Consider the following 22,619-nt stretch of genomic DNA (forward strand, 5'->3'; position numbering starts at 1 on the left):
ATCAATGCATGAAACTAATAAAGTTCTAAGTAAGGAGTGAATAAATCAAAAATGTAGATAACCATAATCCAGCACTTACAAAGTGGAAAAAATATTTGCTTAAAATGTAAGGCAGGGTATTTATAGAAATCTTTGCCAAATATGCATTCTCCAGGAAGCACACAATAATTTTTTTGTTTGTTTTTGTTATTATTTTATTTTTAGGTCAATGGAATTTTTCCACATATCATACCACCAATATGAGAAAAAAATGATTATTGTTGATGTGAAGCTTGGTGAGTTTCTCCAATTTAAATCAATTCTATATCTTATCAGTTTAAGTCATTCTTTCACAGGAAACTCTTTTCTTGCCAAAACAGAATTGTAGTTCTGTGGAATATTTGAGGCTCATTTATATTTTTACCAGTAAATGACCATGTGTGCTCTAAGTTGAAAGGTATAATTTCACTGCAAATGTTCTTAATTGGATTTAAAAAAATTTAAGCAAAATAAATATGAGTTTATCAACAGGAATTTTAATCAAATTCTAATTGTGAAGAACTATACTTTAAAATTTTTTTAGAATTTACTCCTTTTGGAATCACCAAAAATATTTCTTAAAAGTTTGCAATTGTAAATATGAAAGTGTTTCACTCTGTCACTCTATATTTTGGTAACTGTAGATGTGGACGCACTACTTAATGATAAACATTGTTGAACGCAGGACTGCAGACATTTCCTTTTAAACCACTAGCTATTTTGGAAGTTCTTTGTCCTCACACTGTGAATTATATTTTCTTCATTTGGTCAGATGAAATTCCAAAGGCTGCCTTTTCTCTTCTCCTTTTAGAGGTATGAGAATTTTAATTTCTATTACTTTGTCTGCTTTCCATCTTCCAGAATTCGTTTGAAATATTGTGTTTTCTGTCTCCTTGTTTAATCTGCCTTTTCCTTCATGTTTAAGCCTTATACATTCCTTTACTATAATTTTAGCAGTGTCAGTTGGAAGAAGTAATAAACTCAGGAGTTCAATCTGTTCTATTACCAGAAACTGGGTTAAATAATTGTGCATTTATCTCTTGGTTTCAACGTTGGAGGCATTATGAGGACGTGGGGAGTGTTCTGTGATATTCCAGCAAAGTGGAGGTGCATAGTGACGGTGAATCCAGCAGTAACTGAAAGAGGGCATGCAGGTGGGCAAGGGATGCGCGGTCCCAGGAATCTTAGAAGATGAGCAGCAGGGCTCCACTCACTGGGGCAGCAGCCAACAAGGTCCACTTCTCAACGGACTAGAAAACCAGAAAAGTTCATAAAACAAGACTATTGTGTGATCTAATTTTTCTATGCAGAATACACCTTGTACCCAATTCTGTCACTAAGTATTTAATTTAATTGTTGATGCTTTTATGTCATTATATTCTATTGGCATTCCATAATTTAATAAATCTGTGAATGTTTGACTCAGAATACAACAACATGTAAACAACTACTTATACATGATTATGAAATAGCATTTGCACGTAACACCAGGAAATTTATACTCTAGTAAGAGTAAAGTCAGAAATATAAATAACATTATTTTTATATATTTGTATATATTTTTGTATATTATATATATTTATATTTATATTCCACTCCTTTTCCAACTAATGAGCCACCTGGGCCAGAGAACCTCCCTCTGCATCAGTCACGTAGCTCAGCACGGGGCTGCTACTCGTCTATATGGAGCCTTTGCTGGAATTTTAAAAAGTAGTCTTTCCATCACATGGATGAAACCCCACTTGGGGGTCATAGCCTGGAAAGGGAAGTGTGGGTGGATCTCAACCCTTCTCTCCTCCAGACCAGGCATCCGGGTTGGGGGACAGCCTGCATGATTGTACACAAGGGGAAGCTCTGGCTGGGCTGTCCTCTCGTCCCTTCCCCTCTACCCCTCAAGCTTGCCAGGGCTCTTCTGGCCAAACGAATCCTTCCTGGCAGCCCCATCCCTTCAACGGGATACACATGCCACATGTGTCTGAAGCTCTGCCGCAGACCTAGCTAATTATTAAAGCTGGAACCTCAGCTACTACCATAATACGTGAACAACAGAAAAATAGGAACACAAGAGCAAACGCAAACGAAGGAAGGAGGATTTGCAGGGAGTGTGCTGACACACTGAAGAATGAATAAGATTAATTGGAAGAACTTATGAGGTCTGAGCTGAACTTTAAAAAGAGAAAGGGATGCAGTCTTGACAGAACGTGTGCTTCCTGTACACACACTAGAGCTTAGGAAATATTTCCTGAGGGACAGAGTGTAAGAGGCTGAAGGACGATCACATTAACTGGAACAGAAGGTTTTCGCACACATGCGTTTTTCTAATATGTACAGTTCCATTTTAGAAAAGAGGAAATTAGGAAACTGAGAGTTTAATTAATATGCCCAAGTTCACACAGCTAGTAAGAGCCTGAACTCAAGCGTATGTCTGTTTGGCTTCAGAGCCCAGGATTATTTTAATATACCCTGTCACCTCTCAGGAACTGCGGGACTCCCCAAAACTCTAGTGCACCCAGAAATTACTTTACCTTCGCTGTGCTGCTGACCTCCGTGGGTGCTGCACACTAAAGACTGCTCTGCTTTTGTCAAACAGGTGCGTTGAATTTATAAAAGAAAATATGATGACTTATAAACAGACATGAACTTTAGATACACAGATCACCAATGCGTGCACATAGATCCAGTAGATCAAGTGAGGAGACGATGAGATATAAAAACGATTGTTAAAGTAGAGCTTGGGGGACAAGTCCAGGCCCAGGAGAAGACAGAGATGACGAGCGACACTGACAGAAATGACACATGAAAGAAAGAAGTTCTCTACCATCCTCCCGCTTAGAAGATAAGCAGAGAGCCATCGGGTATAATCCGCATCTTAGAGGTGATTACAGAGATGAGGAATCTTGAAACTTGAGGGTGCAATTACACACAGGATCAGTTAAGGACAGCCAATCGCTGTTAACAGTTTTCTCAGCCTCAATTATTTCAGTGTTAATCATCTTCAGTCAGATTTGTCTTTCTAGAAAAAGACTTATTTTCTTCACACTATTATTGAAAGACCTCAATGAGTTATCCCTACCAACAGGGTAGAGCCCAACATTGAAGGCCGTCCAGAATCTACCTGCACAAACATATTCCCTATAATAAACTCTCCCTTTTGCTTAAACTAGTGTGAGTCTAGAATAAAGTCTCCCGTTTGCTTAAACTAGAGTGACTCTATATTTGCACTCAAGAGTCCTAATTTTGTTCCATCCTGTAGATGCATGTAGCTTCCTGTCCCTTGGTTCTCCTCACAGCAAAGACCCACACAGAAAATGAAGTCCAGCAGACCACAGCACCCATAAGTTCTTATCCGCAAACCTGCAAATATACTTAGACCTGCACCTGTGCCTTCCCTGCCCCTTCCAATGACAAGGGGACAGGAACTTCCTCCTATGCTTCCACTAGGACATCTCCAAAGTCCGACCCCCCCTTCTGAATCCCACCTCCTCCTCAGTCTTCAGAAACCTGAAATTCTACGGATTTTCCCTCTTTCTCCTATGTCTTCACCCTCTGTCCATGGCTACCACGGCCAACTTCAGGCTGAATCACTCGCAGTGTAGACTTTATGAAGGATGTCCCCAAGATGTGCAGGCCAGGTCTCCATTTCCTCTTATTTTCTGCTGCTTGTTTCTGCCCTCCCCACTCCACTAAAACCACTCTCACCGGGGTTATAGATGACCTTCTTGTTAACAAATCTGAGGGATGTTTTCAGTCCTTTGCTCTCTTAATCTCTACCCAGGTCCTAACACTCAATTAGCCATTTTTTTTTTCCTTTTGATAACTCCTCCCTTGGTTTCTGTCATAGCATATTATTCTGATTTTCCTCCTGCAGGGCCCTCTTTCTCAGTCTCTCTCTTAAACGTGTGTGTTCATTCATCTGTCTTGAGCCACCCGCTTTTCTTGTTTTATACTGCCTCCTGGACCATTTCATCTTTTCTTTTGCCTTCTCTTATATGTTTTATGAAAACTGCCCATGTTTACCTTGAGGCTGAATTTCTTCTACCCGAACTTGTTTCCTTTCCTTCTCCCACCGGGTAGAGTCAATACATCAACAAGTTCGGATAGTTCCTCCGCTAAAACATCTGAAACCTATCCCCTTCCCACCACTGCTACTGCCACCTTCCTCACCGAAGCTTGTAACATCCCTCACCTGGACTCCTGCAGTCACCTCCTAACTGGTCTCCCTCATTCCACCCCGGCCACCCTACAATCCATTCTACTACAAAACCAGTTTCAAATGTTAACACGTCTATTCCATATTTTAAAACCTTCAATGATTTTTCAGCCTCTTACTACGAAACTGATGGTGTGTAAGGCCTATCGTGCTTGACTGCTGCCTCTACCCTTATGGCTTCATCTCCCACCACGTTCTTGCTGCAGTGAACGCTTTGGAGCCTTTCTCTCCGAGCTCTCTCCCTGCCATACTCTGGACTCATGTAGTGACCACATTCCTTTCATTTCCTCAATGAGGACTCGACCCATTGCCTACTCTGGACTCATGTAGTGACCAGATTCCTTTCATTTCCTCAATGAGGACTCGACCCATTGCCTCCTGACCTGGGCCCAAGCTGCCTCTCTCCTTCACTCAGCACATTCCTGCACACCCTGTAGTTCTAGCTCAGCTACTGCTTTACCGGGATGCCTTCTCTAACCACCCCTGGGTCCGGTTAGGTTCTCCTCCCATGTGTACTCATGGGCCCCTGTACTTCCTGTTGCAAAGTCCCCACCACGTGAATATTCACTGCTTGTTAGTGAGGATGGGAAGAGGAAAGACAGGACCTATGTAGACCCCCGGCAGCCAGAACCTGGTACATAACAAGTGTTCAACAGATGTTTCCCACGAGCCAATAAAGACTGATATAAAACTCACTCCTTATCCTGAATAACTCATTGCAGATAAGTGTGAATATATATTTAGCAAAGTATTTCCGGCTCTCATTGTAAAGTGTGGATTTAATCGTTTTTAACAAATGTTTGAGCTTTTTTTCTCAAAGTTTTGAGTTAAAAACCTTCTGTGCCATACATTGTCGATAAAGCCTGGGCTGACTAACCTCTACCTGAATTTTAAAGTCAAAGTTACACTGACCAGAGTGGGGAAAGCCAGGTAAGCAACACTCCACTCAGAATTCGCCCTTAAAAAGGCTTATTTTTTTATTTGGCTGTTTACACTATTTTGTTTGGTTAATTACAAAGAGGCCAATTCTTGTTCAGTATATTGAGAGAGCTTTCTATAAATAAGAGTTATCCAGAGTGGGAAGACTTGGGAGTTGGTGAATTCATTGCTGGGAGTTCCTACGTGGAAAGATCTTTTTCAGAGAGCTGTATTTTTTGAAAGCTGTTATTAGAGAACAGGTGGGCCAGATGAGTTCTAAAATCACAACTCAAAGCACCTATATCCCTGTAGAATATTTATGAGATGAGTCATTTTATTCTCTTCCCTCCTTCCCATCCCCACCAGTGGCTGTGTTCCATTAACTTCAAGAACCCATCCTTATTTCTGTATGATTTATAACTTTGTCTGTTCTTTAGAAGTTGACTCTAATATATAATCATTTTAAATCACTAGATTATGTACTAAGTATATGCTGCGTTTCTTTAGAAAAATGAGCAGGCGGAATTGTTGGATCTGTAAGATGTGCAGAGATGACTCTAAGAGGCCTCCTTCAAAGTAAGTAGCATGTAAATTCTATTACCATTATAATGTATATTTATCACATGATAAGTAGGTGTATGTTTATTCAACTGCTGTCTTAATATATTTTGCTCAGAAAGTAAAATTTGCATTTACACATGAGTAATTCCACTAGAAGGGCAATCATGCGTTACACTAAGGTTCCGTTTTCATTATTCATGGTTTACACTTGAGAATTCAGCAAGTTTAATGTTTTTAGAGAGTCTTTTACGAACAAATATTCTTAGGTTTTTTTTAAAGTCTTATATTGTTAAAATTTTATATGTTAAAATGAGACTCTTGGGCTTCCCTGGTGGCGCAGTGGTTGAGAATCTGCCTGCCAATGCAGGGGACATGGGTTCGGGCCCTGGTCTGGGAAGATCCCACATGCCGCGGGGCAACTAGGCCCGTGAGCCACAACTACTGAGCCTGCGTGTCTGGAGCCTGTGCTCCCAACAAGAGAGGCCGCGATAGTGAGAGGCCCGCGCACCGTGATGAAGAGTGGCCCCCGCTTGCCGCAACTAGAGAAGGCCCTCGCACAGAAACGAAGACCCAACACAGCCAAAAATAAATAAATAAAATTTAAAAAATAAAAGAAAAAAAAAAAAAAAAAAAGAAACTGCCAAAGTGTTTTCTAAAGGGGTTGTACCATTTAAAAAAAAAAAAAAAAAAAAGAGACTCTTTGATCCAAAATATTTACATGGTTCAAACCCTCTATCTACAAAGTGCCAGACCTTCATCCGTGGTTGCAAGAGGTGAGACTGGAGGGGTAAGCGAATGCTCACCAAGCTCCCAGGTCTCTTCTACATTTTGCCGTAACTCAGAATGAAGCCATTCAGATGGGGCCAGTGGCTATACTAAAATGGAAAGCGGAATGCCTGAGGAGGGTAACAAACCGTTTGACTGGATTTGCTCACCTTGAAGAATCCCCAGGCCGAGGATCCCTGTTGGGTTAACCTGAGAGCCTGACCTCGTCTGCGTGGAGACTCAGTCGTGGCCACGCAACCCTGCTACAGTCGGAGCTCCTGGTATGCAGGCTCCCGCCCTGAGGTTTCCAAATATCCAACAACGCTAACCAGCTACTGTGTGTCTGGAGGATGCGGAGGCTCCAGTGGTGGGTGGGAGAGACAGGAAGACCCAGAGCTCAGCATTTCAACGGACCAGCTGAGGCTGCTGAACTGCCCAGGCCTGTGGGAGAAGGAAGACGAGAAGGCTGGTTTGGGAAGAGCTTCCTTCTCTTCTGCTGATGATTCCCATAGAGCATCACATCAACGCTTGCCTTCCTTCTACCTGCCCTGACACCCACCGTCAGGAACGGCGAAGGCCAAGGAAAGAGAATTCACAGTCCTCACCAACCAGGAGATAACAGTCATTTGATAAGTGCTTTATGTTCCTGACCTAACTTAATTTTCGGGGTAACTTTCTGGATAATAAAACTGAAGCTTGGAGATTTTAAGTTAGACCAAAAGCTATAAAGTCCAGCACAGGAATCAGAACCCAGGACTGTCAGACTCCAAACTCTCCTCGTTCCTCTCTCCGCAATGCTGCGATGTCTCAGAATGCTCCCGTATCTGTTTGGTACCTGCTCTCTCTCTGTCCAGAAGAAAGGAGGGGACGCAGAAGTGGAGTCTGTTATGAGAAACTCCAGGGGATGAGGGGACAAAGGTGTTTAGAATTACCCTAAGGGAAACCGGTAGCCACGGGACAGCATGAAACTGGTGAAATACTCAGAAACAATTTACAAGCAGAAATGGGATTAAACCAAAACTAAATTTTACTTCACAGCTTCACCCCCAACCATAATTAGCCCAATCACGATGCATCTCCATAAACTCATGACCCTTAGAGGCACAGGTGCTCCCTTGCCAACAATCACCAACACCAAACTTTGAGCTAACCCAGGACAGTGACGGTATCTCCTCTCACACTGTAGCTTTTCTTCTTTCCTATATGACAGTTAGGTCTGCAGGACACCTTGCCAAGCACTTTTCGTTTCGCTGGACTGGAAAAGGTGATTTTAGGTTTCTGTTTTTAAAGTTCTAATACGAGAAAGGAACAACGAGTCTGACACGGTTTCATGGAAATGTGTGCTGAAAGCAATCTCAACGGTGGTGCACTGTTAAGCCTCAGTGCTGAAGCAAACATTCCATCTAGAACTAGCAAGTACCACCTGAACTTTCAGAAAACAAAGGATATTTGACCTTTTTAGGACTCCCAATATTTTTCTATGTCCCAGGTTACTTTTTAACCTCTTTAACTAATCTTCTTTCACTGTGTTAAGTACCTGCTAATGCAGATGGCTGTCCCCTCAACACTGAGTACTGAGCTAACTACACCAGGTGACAGCCAGTGGGCAGTGCTTGCTTGTATCTATAGTGGCTTTTGATTAGATGCGGTTATTAAAAATAGGAAAAGTAAGAAAGTATCATAAACTGAATGGCAATGAACGCACTGAGTATTTTAAAGGAGGGAAAGAAAGTGATTCTGAAGAACAGTCGCTTACCAATTCACCTCAAAAAGCCCACCAAAATGAAAGAAATGAAGTCTCGAAGCCAGTATCTTCCACAGATATTTTCAAAATGGTAAATAGCCTTTTTCATACTGTTTAGGTCAAATGTAGCTTGACATATTATTCACAGTGATAAAAACTAAAACCGTCAAGGTAAAAAAAATATATAGCAAATAACTGACCAAGAAAATATTTATACGTAATAAATACAAAGTTATGCATGCCAATAGGTTTTGTGGATAAACTCTAAGAGTCTAATAGATAAATGAGCAAACACATTGCTGGTGGCAGCAACATACAACGTGTAACCCTTTTAGAAGCATTGATTCTACTTCTGCTAATCTCTTAAGGAATTACCTTGACCGCTGGCATGGCAAGCCTCAATGACAGCTGGGTTTTATTTGTTTTTATTGGTGAAAAATTAGAAATGATCAAAACACTCATTGAGAATAATTATGTCAACTATGGAATGCCCCCTTGTAGAATACTTCATGGTCACTATAAATGATACTGACTCCCAGTGATTATAAATTTACAATTACTCATCTAGAGATAAAAGAATAAATATTTCCTTAATCAAAAAAGTAAATAAATAAATTTACAATTATAAATTATAACACTATAAATTGTGAAGACATAAAAGGCTTATTAAAAGGGTATATATAAACTTGTGTGTACATATACATGTATATACACACCCCACACACATATAAAGTATGCACACACACATATGCAGAGAATGATTACTTCTTGGTTAAAAGCACACAAACATGCATACAACCAAAAAACTAAAAAGAAATACATCAAAATATTAACAATGGTAATCTGGGCCACAGAGATTGTAAAACTCTGGTTCTTTATCTTTTTAAATTTATTTTATCAGATTTTCATGTTTTTTCTACTTTTATATTTTTATAATTCTAATCACTTAGAAAGTAAAAATAAAACGTAAAAGATCACTGGGAAATAAATTTCCATCCCAAACTACACACAAATAGAGTATAACTATATCTTGGCATTATTTTCAAGATAGCATATTTCTATTTAGTTCAGAAAAAGCTTGAGAATATTTTAGTGCAATGAGCACCTTTTGTTTCTTTTCAAAGCCTTACTTTGGAGGAAGCATTAGAGTGGGCCCAGTCTTTTGAAAAGTTGATGGCTACGAAATGTGAGTATCATGTACATATCATTTTTTAATAACTAGTCAGTTTTATTCTTGGAGGAAAATGAGGGAACTTGATGATGTATGCTTGCTGCTCTTCTCACAGCCTTCTAAACGGCAACTGCCAAAGTTAAAAAAAGAAACCTGAAAATAGTTTGCCATGTCAACCAGTATTATTTTCTTTGGTGTTAATTAAAGCAAGATTAGTCATTGTGAATATTTATTCTTCACAAGTATATGTGTAAAAATCCCTTGGAAAATATGTTTAAGTAGTAACACATACTGAAATATACTGCCTTCCTGTAGCTTTCTAAAGTTATAATTTAAAAAAAACTAACAACTTCCTCTTCTTAGTGCCTTGAGAAGTAAGAATAAATTTGAGTTTTGATATTCTAAAAATCCTCAAAGTTTGCTTCTAACTTTATCAGTGTCTGATTTAAGTGGGACTTCATATAAGTCCATATTTAGTTATGTATGTGTCAGAATTCAGATGGTATAAATGGAAGATGATAGCAGTGGATGTGAGGAAGATAAAGTCAGAGGCTCAACACAAGACATACGAAGGAGCAGTCAACTGTGTCTGGGGTAGGAAATTGGGAGGCTGTAGGAAATGATAAACACCAGAAGACAGGTACAGAGAAAAATTAGGGCACACTCAAAGAAAATTCCTGTTTGCTGAACTTGGTACTTCTTTCAAAATGCGGTTTGTTCCCCTCAAATGTCTGCTAATGACTTGCTCTAGACCTTTTTTAATTTGAGATTCCCTGTTAAGCCTCTCTGTGAACGTTTAATCTGTTTACATCTATTGACTGTGGGAGGGGAGTTAGCTGTGATACCCAAGGTTTAAATTGGCAGGGGTGCCAGCAGTTATTCTGGGCAGGGTGCTTCCCGTCGCCCAAGGCTCGCCATGTTTCTGGGGTGCTGCCTGCTCTTCTCGACTCAAGGGCCCCACCCCCACCCCCCACCCCCACCCCGGTTCAAAGACAGCTGTCGCCACCTGGCCTGGAGGGCCATGGCACAGGTGCGGACCCCTGGCTACTCCTACTGAAACACCTTAGCCAGCCGGCCTGGCTCTTATTCCACGGCACCCACAGTGCTGGGACACACAGCTCCAGGCTCTGTCACCACCTGAGGGCCCACCTCAGGTAGCAGCCCTTCCCAGTGGGCACTGAAGGCCACGCTTTCTTTCTCTGACGCCACCGTCCCCGCCTCTCACTTTTCAGGTGTACCTCATAGTTTGTGATCCGGTTTGCCAGCATGACTGCAAATTTTAAGATATGTATCCTTTTGGTCAATTTTAGGATATTGGTATAGGAGGAAAGAGACTAAAGTGTATGTTCAGTTGGCTATCCCGACTGATCCTCTGTTAATAATTCAGAGTTCGTCCCAACCCCCAGTAATCCATATTGTGCAGCACTGCCAGATTAATCTCCCTCTTGGAGTTTATTATTCTTCATCTGCAAAACGGCATAATATCATGTATCCTTTCAGCATCACTGTGCAGGTTAAATATACACCCCCTCGCTCAATGCCTGGTACAGAGGAGACACACAATGACTGAGAGTTATTTCTCTTAGAAATAAAGTGCTTGTCTTGAATAGCATTCCTTTTTCTCTGCTGCCCACCCAAAAGTCCAAAGTCTCCAACTTGGTTTGCAGGACTCTATACCTAACCCAACGCACTTTCTAACACTTACCTCCAGCTCTGTCCCTACACGTGACATGCCCTTCTGCCCCTGTGATGCCTGCTCTATCTTCTACATGCCCAACTCTCCTGGTCCAGGCTTTTGCCTCTCTGTCTCCTCTATCTACTCTGCCCATCCTTAAAGGTAAAATTCAAGTCCCACTTTCTCCTCTTGGAAACCTCCTGGAAATATTTTTCTCTCTCTCTTCTATTTGATAGTATCATTATTTACTTTGCTTCTAATTATGGCAATTTTGTGTACTGGGTTTTTTTTCCCGCAGCTGCATTCTCACTAGATTGTAAATTCCCTGAGAGCACAGATCACTTCTCATCCACCTTTCATCTTACCTCCCAGAGGCCGAAATTGTGCTTTGTACCTAATGGGCATGCAGTAAATGTTCAATGAATAAATACGAGACAAATATTAGTAAGAAAAGATCAAAACGCCATTGTGTAAGAGTTTAGGTCAAAACTCTTATTGTGTAAGAGTTTCTGTGCCAATCCTGGCAGCCTCATAAACTGAGTGAATAAAGTTAATTACTCAGAAAAAATTTTCAAGTGGGATCTTGGCTAGAATTAGCAATTTAGAGATCTAGCATCATAAGAATAAGTAAAGTCTAAAGAAAAGATGAGGACAGGAAGACAGCATACTGCTCTTCACAAAAATCACCAAAAACAGGGTACTAATCTTACCAGAAAGTGAATTACTGAGAAATTCATGTAAAAATTCAACAATCATGTAATAAAAAGGTGATAAAACAAATCATTCTATGGGACATGCAATCAGAAAGATAAAACTAAGAATACAAACATTAAATGTGCCAGAGAATAGACTGCGTTTACATTAACCAAGCACAGGAGTAAAACTCATCCTCTAGCTAAGACACACAGATGCCTCCACACAAATTAAAAAACAATTTCTAAGAATATGTAGAGTTCAGAAACCCACATGGCAAAGATTCTCACAAAAGGCAAATTTTGAGCTGGGACTTAAATGACTCAGATTGTTGTAAAATGATAAAGAGTTCTGACTGTAAGTACTTTGCTTTCTGACTGAAAGCAAACAGGAAACGGTTTTAAAAGAAGGAAGTACAGTAAAGACAAATGAGTGCTTCTTTCAATGAAGAAATGTAGTGTGTAGTATTCCTCGGAATTTGGTGTGAAGACTGGTCTCATTAAAAAAATCTCCACAATGAATTAAAGAGAAAGTACCCTGCAGAAGTTCCAAGTTTACAGATGATAGAAAGTCCTTCAAGTTTCCAAACATCCAAGATTTTAGGAAAAAAATTATTTTCAAATGGGCATAAAAGTAGTAATAACTTTTTTTTTTTTTTTAATTTTATTTTTGGCTGCATAGGGTCTTCGTTGCTGCGAGCGGGGGCTACTCTTTGTTGCGGTGCGCGGGCTTCTCATTGCGGCGGCTTCTCCTGTTGCAGAGCATGGGCTCTAGGCATGTGGGCTTCAGGAGTTGTGGCGTGTGGGCTCAGTAGTTGTGGCTCGCGGGCTCTAGAGCACAGGCTCAGTAGTTGTGGTGTACGGGCTTAGTTGCTCCACGGCATGTGGGATCTTCCCGGACCAGGGCTCGAACCCGTGTCCCCTGCATTGGCAGGCGGATTCTTAACCACTGCGAAACCAGGGAAGACCAATGATCACCTAAAAGCTGAGGACTCTACAAACTGGAAAGGTCAAGACTAAAAAATAATTAAAATCAAAACTCTGATTAATCAACATTTTATTTTTGATTTTGATTAAAATGTCAGAAAAGAATGCAGAAGGCTCATACATAAATAATATTTTTTGGCCAAATCTCAAAAGATGAGGATAGAGGTTTCCCACTAATATTCGAGTAAAGTATGCTTAATATAAATAAAAAAAGTTTAAAACGGCAACTAATGCCCTTGGATGAGTCATTCAATCCTTCCACGTGTCTGGCTGACCTTCCTGGCACCGGACAGTACATTGAAAGAGGCCTAGAGGGTCACTGTGCTCAGCTCGTGTGCACCCTCTAGAGGGAGGAGAGAGACAAACAGGAAAGCCAACTAATAGCTTAATTAATTCCACAACGTTAATAAGTGCTTTGAAGAAAATAAAACCAGGTCGTATGGCAAAGAAAGACAGGAGTAAGAGGGAAACTCAACGGGATGATTAGAGACAAACTGTCGGAAGGTGTAAAATTTGCGCTAAGAACTGAATGACGAGAAGCGGCCAGCCATACTGGGGTCTGGGGGCAGAGCGGCCCAAGCAGAGGAAAACCCTGTTCAGAAGACCCTGAGATATGAATGAGGTTAGTGTCTTCAATTAACCGAAAGAAATTCAGCGTAACAGGAGCACAGGGCCTTATAGGCCACATGAACGACCTTAAATGCAAAGTAACAAGCATTAATGTGCTTTGAGAAATACCCTCTGAGGATGGGGAAGGGGAAGGGCAAGGGAGGGGAGGAGATTAAGAGATACAAACTACTAGGTATAAGACACATAAGACCCAAGGATGTAATGTACAGTACAGGGAATACTGCCAATGTTTCATGATAACTTTATATGGAATATGATCTATAAAAACATCAAATCACTATGTTGTATCCCTGACACTAATATTGTAAGTCAATAAAAGAAAAAATCAATAAAAGTACGCGCTAGTTCTCTTCTGAAGAAAAGAAGCAGAGAGACTAGTTAGAAGGCTTTTTCAACAAACCAGTTAAGACTGGAACTCAGTAGGGAAGACAAAACCTGGAGTAATTAGCATATAGATGCTAATCCAAGCGGAGGCCCTATGAGCTCACTTAGAGGGACAGTTCAGAGGGAGGCGAGCAGAGATCCAGACGTGGCGCTTAGATGCACACCAATATTTCCATATCCAGAGAAGAGAAGGAGTCTGTGAAGGAGATGTTAAAGGAGCATCAAGTGAGTGAAGAATAACCAGGACAGCATATCATCACGGGAGGCAAAGAAGAGAGCGTTTCAGGAAGGGAGGTGTGCACTGTGTCTAAGGCTGCTGGGAAGTCAGGTAAGATGTGGAAGGAACAGCGACCATTAGGTGTGGCAACATGAAGTCAATTGTGCTGAGGTAAGAGCAGCCTTGGGGGCAAGGTGGAGCTGGATTGGACAAGAGAAAGCAAGGCAGATGATACAGGGAATTATTTACATAAAATAAATTTTGCTGTGAAGTTCATTAGAGAAAAGCCCAGACGCTGGAAGGAAGCGTGAATGCAGTCCACGCTGGGCGTAAAGAGTCAGTAGTTGTTATTGGTTTTACTTGGGAAATAAAGCAGCATATTTGCAGACGATGGCAACCACTAGAGAGGAAGAAGCGGATGACACAGAAGAGAGTGGCGGCGACTTTAAGAGCAAAGGAGAAGTGCAAGGCAACAGGGAAAGCAAAATCAGGTGGGAGCCACAAATGAACTGTTTGGCCCACCCAAAAAGCAACTGGGATCCTTTCCTCTCAGGAGGGGAGTCAGAAAAGGGCAGGTACCAGCGGAGGTAGGTTGGTTGATTTGGTGGAGAGAAGGTGAGGGAATCTCCACCTAATCAAACCTGTGTTCTCAGCTAAGTTTGAAGCAGGGTCATCAGCAGCTGAGGAGAGGAAGAGTTGGCATTGTGAAAGGACGGGATAGGAAATAGTTTCTGGAGAGTTGGAGAGCCACGGTATTAGGGGAGGATGGTAGGATGACAGGGTAATGCTGAGTGCCCATTTTAAAATTTGCAGTGATGACTTCAAGTGAGAAAGCACAATTGTGTATTCTTCCATGGCCTGTTGTGTGCACTCCGGCACAGACACAAGAGCAGACGTACAGTTAAGCCCTTCTGGATCGGCAAGGGTTCTGAATCCCAGAATTTGCATCAATCTTAATTTTGGCCAAAAGCATCCTTAAGTGTACTGAACGCTTCCCTCCCTTTCTCAGTGATCACAGTCACCGTGGACAGCCTTGGAAATGCCAGATGGGAAGTGTAGGATGATCGTAGTGCTGAAGGCACCGGGGCTGCTCCACACCACAGAGCAGCTGCATCACGGCAGAGAGTGCACACTACAAGTCACTGAGGGATATTGTTGTCCCCTCCTGTGTGTTGCCTCGGCTCTCCTCATCTGTGAGGTTCTGTGCTGCTCACTGGGGATTGGCAGCTCCCTACACCACCCTTTATTCTCAGCGCTGCTACCCACAGCTGTTGCCATGGTTCCCCTCGCCATCCCTCTTACTCCCCATGCTGCCGTGCCTCACCTTTCCCGCTAGCACGTTCGTCTTCTTTAACTTCTCAGGCATGTCCTCACCTTGCAGGGAAAACAACAGAACAACAACAAACCTGGCCTTTTGTAGACCTCAATGTTCAGTTAGTACATTTTCTGTCTCGCTCTCAAGAAACCAAAAAGTAACAACTATAATCCTCTGGTCTTTGGTGCTTCCTGGATGCTGAATAATTAGAGCCTGCCTCTTTACTTTTCAAAACCTACAGAGAGTCCCTTTAAAGTACAGAAGCACGAGGGATCCAAAAGCCTGGATTGACAAACATTTCTTTACTGGGTACCCGTTACCCGTCAGGCAGCACGTAGGCGTGGGGCATGCAAAGGTGAGTGACTGCAGTGCTCGTTCTCAAAGGGCTGGCAGGCGAGGGGAGAGTAAGAGAAATAAATCAACACACAGAACAGACTGTGGTACAGAGGGAGATACGATGAGAACGAAAATAAGTGTGGACTAGGTGCTGCTTGTCAACTGACAGGAAGCACTTATCTAACCTGCTGTGGGGACAGGGGCTTCGGAGAGATTTTCTTCAGAAACTGAGATACCAAACCTGAGTCTTCGATCAGGGTCTGAAGCCCGCCACACAGAAGGAACTGCATATACAGCAGCATGGCAGTAACACACCACCTGGCCGGGAGGAGCAAGGCGCAAATCAGGACGGTGTTCAGGCATGACAGGATGAGGCTGGAGAGGCAGACAGGGCGGTATCCTCATGGGCCCTGCAGCCACTGCCGAGAGGTAGGGGTTTTACCATTAGAGCAATGGGAAAGGCTGAAGGCTATAAATAAAGGGCCATGGCCAGATTTTCGTTTTACAGAAGTTTCTCTAATAAGAGTGAAGAAAAGATTGAAAGCAGATCAGATGGATGAACTTAGGCTTTTTCAGATTAGATATTTTACAAATATTCCCCCAAACCATAAACAAAAGTAACATGTAAAAGTAAAACAGAAGATAATGCCATAAATAAAACAGATAGTGTCTTTAATACACAAAGAGACCTGGAAATTCAAGAAAACAGTAACAATGCAAAAGAAAAATGGACAAAAAATTTGAGATTCACAGAAAGAAAAGAAATGGTCTGGAATAAAGAAAAAATGTTTAAGCATTCATATTTTTAAAACACAAATTTAAATAATTACAAGTCACTGGTTTTACCCAATCTGATTGGGAAGGAAGGAGTGTGTAGACATGTCAACACTGCTATTACTAATGAAAAACAATGAAATATTTCTGAAAGCAATTTTGCAATAGGTGTCAAGAGTCTCCAAAAATATTACATCATCAATCTAGTAATTCTACTCTTTTAATTCTAGGGAAATAATTAGAGATGCAAAGATTTATAAACCAAAATGGTCAACGTAGAATACGTTACAACATATAAAGGGGAAATAATCTAAATATTCGATAATGGTAGCACGGCTAAATATAATACAGTGTAGTAGTCCTGCAATGGACTATTACATGACCTTTAAGAGTAAACAGGAGGGAAAAAAAAGAGTAAATAAGAGAAAGTGTTTGCTACACCATATTAAGTATGAAAGAGTGATACAAAATTGCTTTCATTGTATAATGCCAATAAGGTAATTTGAGAGTGTGTCTGTATTTGTGAAGATGAATGAATACTGTTTAGGTAGAAAGTTAAATGAATACTGTTTATGTAGAAAGTTAAACATGAACAAAGGACTGAAAGAATGAAAGGAAATATATCAAGTTGTTAACAAATTTCTGTATTTAAGTTGCTTTGATAATAATATGGCAAAGAGAAGTTAGGAGAAAAACCAGAAATGGTTAATATCATACAAGCCAAACCAGAGAATTTCTATAAAACAGACTTATTTTAAAACTTCACACAGAGGCTGGTAGAATTATGGAATTCATTTTCCCCAGTGGTACATATTAAAAATAAAATGGATTTAACATAGTTTTAGACACTTTTCTGGTGGCAGACTGCCACACAGACCATTTTTAGGATTTAATGCATGCCATGAGCCTTGCCGCCTTGCAGAAAACAATCCTGGAATAGATGGGCCACCATTCTGACTCAGACAAGAGGAATGTCATGTTTCCTTTCTATTTACATCAAGATACCAGCATGTGTCACCTTGTGTGTCACAGAAATACTAATTTCAGTGTCTAATTTGTAAAGAACACACTAGGGAGTCCCAAAGGCACCACTCTCATTCTTCAAGGAAAAAGCGTACACTATGTGTGACATAAACCTAGTTCTTCCATCTTCTCAGTTTAATGAGCAGTTCTCCTGTTTATCCCTATTACTCTGCTCAAGCAGAATCATGGTCTCTGGAGCGTTAGTGCTCAGAAAGGAGCATCACTTAAAACCTCAGAACGGGCCGCACTGGGCTGCATCGCCTAATTTGGAAAAGGCTTTCCCACCTTGTAATCCCCTTGTTGTATGAGTCAACAGAAATTCTACAGTGAGCAATTCAGTTCTGACTTTAATAATTGCTCAGATTCCTGGAACACTTTCTTTTTCTTATAAATTTATTTAGTTAATTAATTTATTTTGGCTGCGTTGGCTCTTCGTTGCTGCGCACAGGCTTTCTCTAGTTGCGGCGAGCGGGGGCTACTCTTCCTTGCGGTGCGTGGGCTTCTCATTGCGGTGGCTTCTCTTGTTGTGGAGCACGGGCTCTAGGCGCGTGGGCTTCAGTAGTTGTGGCACATGGGCTCAATAGCTGTGGCTCGCGGGCTCTAGAGCGCAGACTCAGTAGTTGTGGCGCACGGCCTTAGTTGCTCTGCAGCATGTGGGATCATCCCAGACCAGGGCTCGAACCCGAATCCCCTGCATTGGCAGGCAGATTCTTAACCACTGTGCCACCAGAGAAGTCCCCCTCGAACACTTTCGTACAAATATTTTCAGCTGCTTAACTTACATAACATAAAAATTAGCCTAATGAAGACAAAATTCTATAAAACATACCAATCATGTGAGCTACTTGTTCTCCACACCAGAGTCCTATCAGTAATATCAGACAAGTTCAAGTGGTCCAGGTCAGCTTTCACTAGGATATGATACAGTAATACGTGGTACTAAAATCTCACTAATCTACAAGGAAGGTGCATTTCTTGTTCATGCTACACAATGACTGGGTCAACTGTAGCTCTGTTGCAGGTCTATTCTGGCCTTCAGACTAAAGGAGCAGCTGTTCCGGAATGTGTCCTTCTCACGTATTTTGGGGGCGGGGGGGAGCAATGGCAGAACCCCCTGATAGTCCTCCTGAAGCCTTCTGCCTGACCTGCACATGACACTGTGCATGGGTGTCATTGGCTGACACAAGTCCAATGAGCAAGGCTGAAATAAATGGGACATGAAAGTACAATCCTCCTCCAAGAAGGGCAGGAATAACTGAGAACAATACCACCGTCTACCACATCGGGTATCTATATAAAAATATATGTGGCAACACACGGATGGGTTCATCAGCAGAGGACTTGGGAATGTTGAGAACTGTTGAACCATTCGGCCAGCCCCAAAAGACCCTTCCTCCACTCAATCAGGAGGGAAGTTAAAGAAGGCAGATACAGATGCAGGCAGCTTCTAGAATAAGAATCCCTAAACATTTTACTATACAGTTAACCTAAACATAAATATAAACACAAATTTGGAATACTATAACATGTAATCTAACACTGGTTTCCAAATTATCCCCCAACCTGCCCCCCACCCCATCCACTTAACCCATGCAAGCAGCCTGGTGGCTAAGTCTCATTCCAGAATCTGTAGATTTCATCTGGCAGCTTGTTTTTTTTCCTATTCCATAACTCATTTATTTTAGGATCCTTATTTTCTGTTCCTAATGAAGCACTCAGTCAAAATTTCTCTAAGTACAAAGTATAAAAAATTGCTTTTTATTTTCTTAAATAGGATTGTAGTTCTTTCAATACACACTGCAAATTATTGGCTTCCAGCTTCACTTGTTACGCCAGAAATGGCTTTCTGTTTTGATTTGTTTTGTTTTTTGGTTTGCCTACCCATTCAGCTGTTTCTCTAATAGGAATACCAATTGCTACATCTGTATTCTCTGACCCCAGCTTTCCGTGTCTGTGATGAGGTGAGGCACATCTTAAAGTTAACTGCTGTGAAAACAAACTTCTTGTTTTAAGTGTAAGGTAACATATATTCCCCCATTGGGTAGAAATACCAAATCCATATCCTTTCCTTGTTACATTTTTATACAAGCCCTACCCCAATCTCGTCTGTCCTCTCAATTCAAACAATGCTTCTTTTGAACCATCTCCCACCCAATGTCGTGAAGGCTACACTTGCTCCCATGATCCTAATGAACCAAGCTCTAATCTTGCGTCTTCCTAGGATAGCACATTTCTTGCAGGTTGCCAGCTTTCCCCAACCCTAATGCCTCCTTAGAAGGTGTTATTAGAATCTGCCTCTGTTTGAGTTTTTCTCTTGAATACAAAATACCTTAATTGTTGTCTTTATTTTTGTATCAGTGCTGACAGAGCAGTAGAAGCCAAGGAGTCAAGGAGCCTGGCTTTCTGGTGCTAGGAAACTCATTAGATCCAATCTCTAATGTGAAGACCTAGGAAAACATGATTTTACTCACCGTTGCTATTCCCTCTGATTACTATTATTTCTTGTAACAGTTAACAATACTAAGATATTGTTAGTCAAAATCCTATGTTTCATCACGTGTTCAATGTGCCTACATACACATTTCTGTCACTATCATTGGAAAGTTACATTGTCTTACCATTTAGCAATTCAGTTTCTCAGATATGCCAAGAGACTTCCTAGTCACCAAAAGAAGTTTCCTATTTTTCTCAGAGGGTTCATCTTGAATCTTGAGAATACTTGATCCCCCCAAAGATTCTGATTAATGTGTAAGATGTGTGAAAATTCACTTAACCCTCTTCTTCAAACACTGGCGCCCACAAAATAGTGGCTCAATCGGGAAACTTCCTCCCACACGTTTGCCCCTATCTTCCCACTTCAGCAAAGACCAGAGCTGAGGATGACCGTCTCTGGCATCAAGCGTCACTTAATGGTTGTTCTGCACATCCTCACGGCCCCGTCCTGGATTTTGAGGCAGTTTCCAACACCCTGTCCGAATTCCATTCCCTGCCTCGTCCTTCATTTCTGGCGTGAACCATAAACCATGGATATGAAGTTGAATTGTTCATCACCCATGTTCTCCTGCTCTAATTGCACACGAGAAACACCCCGGGCTATACAGCCTGATCAGTTTATCATTTCTACATGGTCTGGACATTTTCCTTTCAACCCTGACCTGCCTGTTTAGATTCTAAACCTTGCTCTTACCCTCCAGTTTGTATTGAGGTTTTAGATTTTTCATGTCAGTTTCATGATCAGAGCTCTCTCCCACTGAGGCCATTTAAGTCCTGTTTCTGGGTCCTTGTGACCTATTCCATCCTAGACCCAGCCACACTAGTGGGCATTTTGCTCTCAGTAACACGGAATAAAGGAATGAAGGAATGATCCCACCACTAACTGGCACTGTCAAAACATGCTTCAGATGCACAGATGTAACTGAGATGTGGGGTGTGTGTGTGTGTGTGTGTATCATTATATAATACTCACTTGTTAAATAATTTGGGAGCTCTGATTCAGATGTTAGTTTTAAACTGCATTACATATTGTTCAGATATTTTTAGGATGCTGACCCAAGAAAATAAACTGATTTCTCCTCTACTTTTAGATGGTCCGGTAGTCTATGCAGCATACTTAAAAACGGAGCACAGTGATGAAAATATTAAATTCTGGATGGCGTGTGAAACCTATAAGAAAGTTGCCTCACAGCGGAGCAGAACTTCTAGGGCCAAGAAGCTTTATAGGACTTACATCCAGCCAGAGTCCCCTAGAGAGGTAACCACACCTGACAATGCCGGCAACCGGAGATCAATACACCCCAGGAAAGCGTTAGTGTCTGTCAAGCACACGTATGTGCCAGCACTCTACATCCAGTACCTCCTATAGTGCTATGTAGTCAGTATTGTTAACCTTACCTTACAGATAAGAAACCTGAGAATCTGAGAAGTTAATTTAACTTCTTCAGTGTCACACAGCAGTTAAGTAGGGAAGTTAGGCCTGTCTGGCTCCAAAGCCTCTCCTCATTAAATTATCTTAATTCCCAGGAAAGTGAAAAAAAAAGAAGTCCTTGTAAGAAGAACTGACTCTGCTACAAGAAACAACAGATAGCATAGACGTGGTGACTTCCCCAGTGGGGGTGGGCAAAGTGTGCCGTCACTGCTCACCTTAGTTTAAAACCAGCAAACCCAGCATACATTCACACTGACATTACTGCCAATCACTTACAGCTGGAGAAAGGAAATAAAGAGTCATGAATGAAACGGATACCCTGAGACTCCTCCTGGTGGAGAGAAAATGAGGAATGAAAATTCTGGTCAAGAGGATAAGGGTAGAGGGTGGTTTATGAGATTCCTGTCTTTCAGGAGAGTCCAATATTATTGACTTGTTCCTCAAAACTCTTGTCTGGAAAATATTTGGTTTATTGAATAACCACTTCTCTCCTCTATTTCTCCACTTCTCTTCACTTTCTTCCCATTTCAGGGCATAGTCAGTTAAATCAACGTTCATGACTGTTAAGGAAGATAAACTTCAAAATAGCCCCAATTTTCCTTTTCTTTAAAAGAGGCCTCCACCTCATAAACTCCTTGCTTGCAGACTCCACTAACGAACCACTTGCATCTGCCTAAGGAAGCAACGGTTTCTGGTATTTCCCTGGTCTTGGCCCTCATGTTTTGTGGTTTTTTTGTTCTTGTTTTTTTTAAATCTGGGATGTGGAGTTGGATGTTTACTTTTTCAAAAGCAAGTAGCTTATCTCTTATCAGTCTTTTAAGATACCAATGAAACTGCAAACAAAATGACCCTATTCCACTGAAAAGGAGAGGAAGAAAAAAATTAAACCTTTCCATTCCATTTTCATCTTCAATTATGCCTACTTATGTTCTACATGTAATTTCACTTTTCAGATTAACATTGACAGTTCGACAAGAGAAACCATCATCAAGAATATTCAAGAACCCACTCAAACGTGTTTTGAAGAGGCTCAAAAAATAGTGCATATGCACATGGAAAGGGATTCCTATCCCAGGTTTCTAAAGTCAGAAATGTACCAGAAACTTCTGAAGACTATTCAACCCAACAACAATTCTTGACCACCACTCAAAATTGAAGATGGTATACTGAAAGTCCTGGCTTTGTGCTTCTAATATAAAAAAAAAAAAAAAAAAAAAATCAGAAATGGAGTAGGAATGAAATAGAAGAAATCAAACTATAAATTGATTTCTAGT

The 22,619-nt window shown here is 41.2% G+C and overlaps 1 protein-coding gene and 1 long non-coding RNA gene across 2 annotated transcripts in view; one reads left to right on the forward strand and one right to left on the reverse strand.

Annotated features, from left to right (window-relative positions):
• Positions 1-613: 613 nt before the first annotated feature.
• LOC137761643 (uncharacterized) overlaps positions 614-22,619 on the reverse strand; it is a 162,741-nt gene continuing 140,735 nt past the window's right edge. Inside the window, exon 7 of the long non-coding RNA XR_011073440.1 lies at positions 614-1,268. This is a non-coding gene — a long non-coding RNA (uncharacterized lncRNA). The remainder of the gene's footprint in view (positions 1,269-22,619) is intronic.
• RGS13 (regulator of G protein signaling 13) lies at positions 5,658-22,484 on the forward strand. The gene is made up of 4 exons (XM_068538556.1): positions 5,658-5,722; positions 9,341-9,402; positions 21,005-21,171; positions 22,299-22,484. Exons 1-4 carry the CDS (start codon positions 5,658-5,660, stop codon positions 22,482-22,484), a joined length of 480 nt encoding a protein of 159 aa, XP_068394657.1.

Source organism: Eschrichtius robustus, chromosome 3, assembly GCF_028021215.1.
Source record: "Eschrichtius robustus isolate mEscRob2 chromosome 3, mEscRob2.pri, whole genome shotgun sequence".
In the NCBI taxonomy this organism is placed as follows: domain Eukaryota; kingdom Metazoa; phylum Chordata; class Mammalia; order Artiodactyla; family Eschrichtiidae; genus Eschrichtius; species Eschrichtius robustus.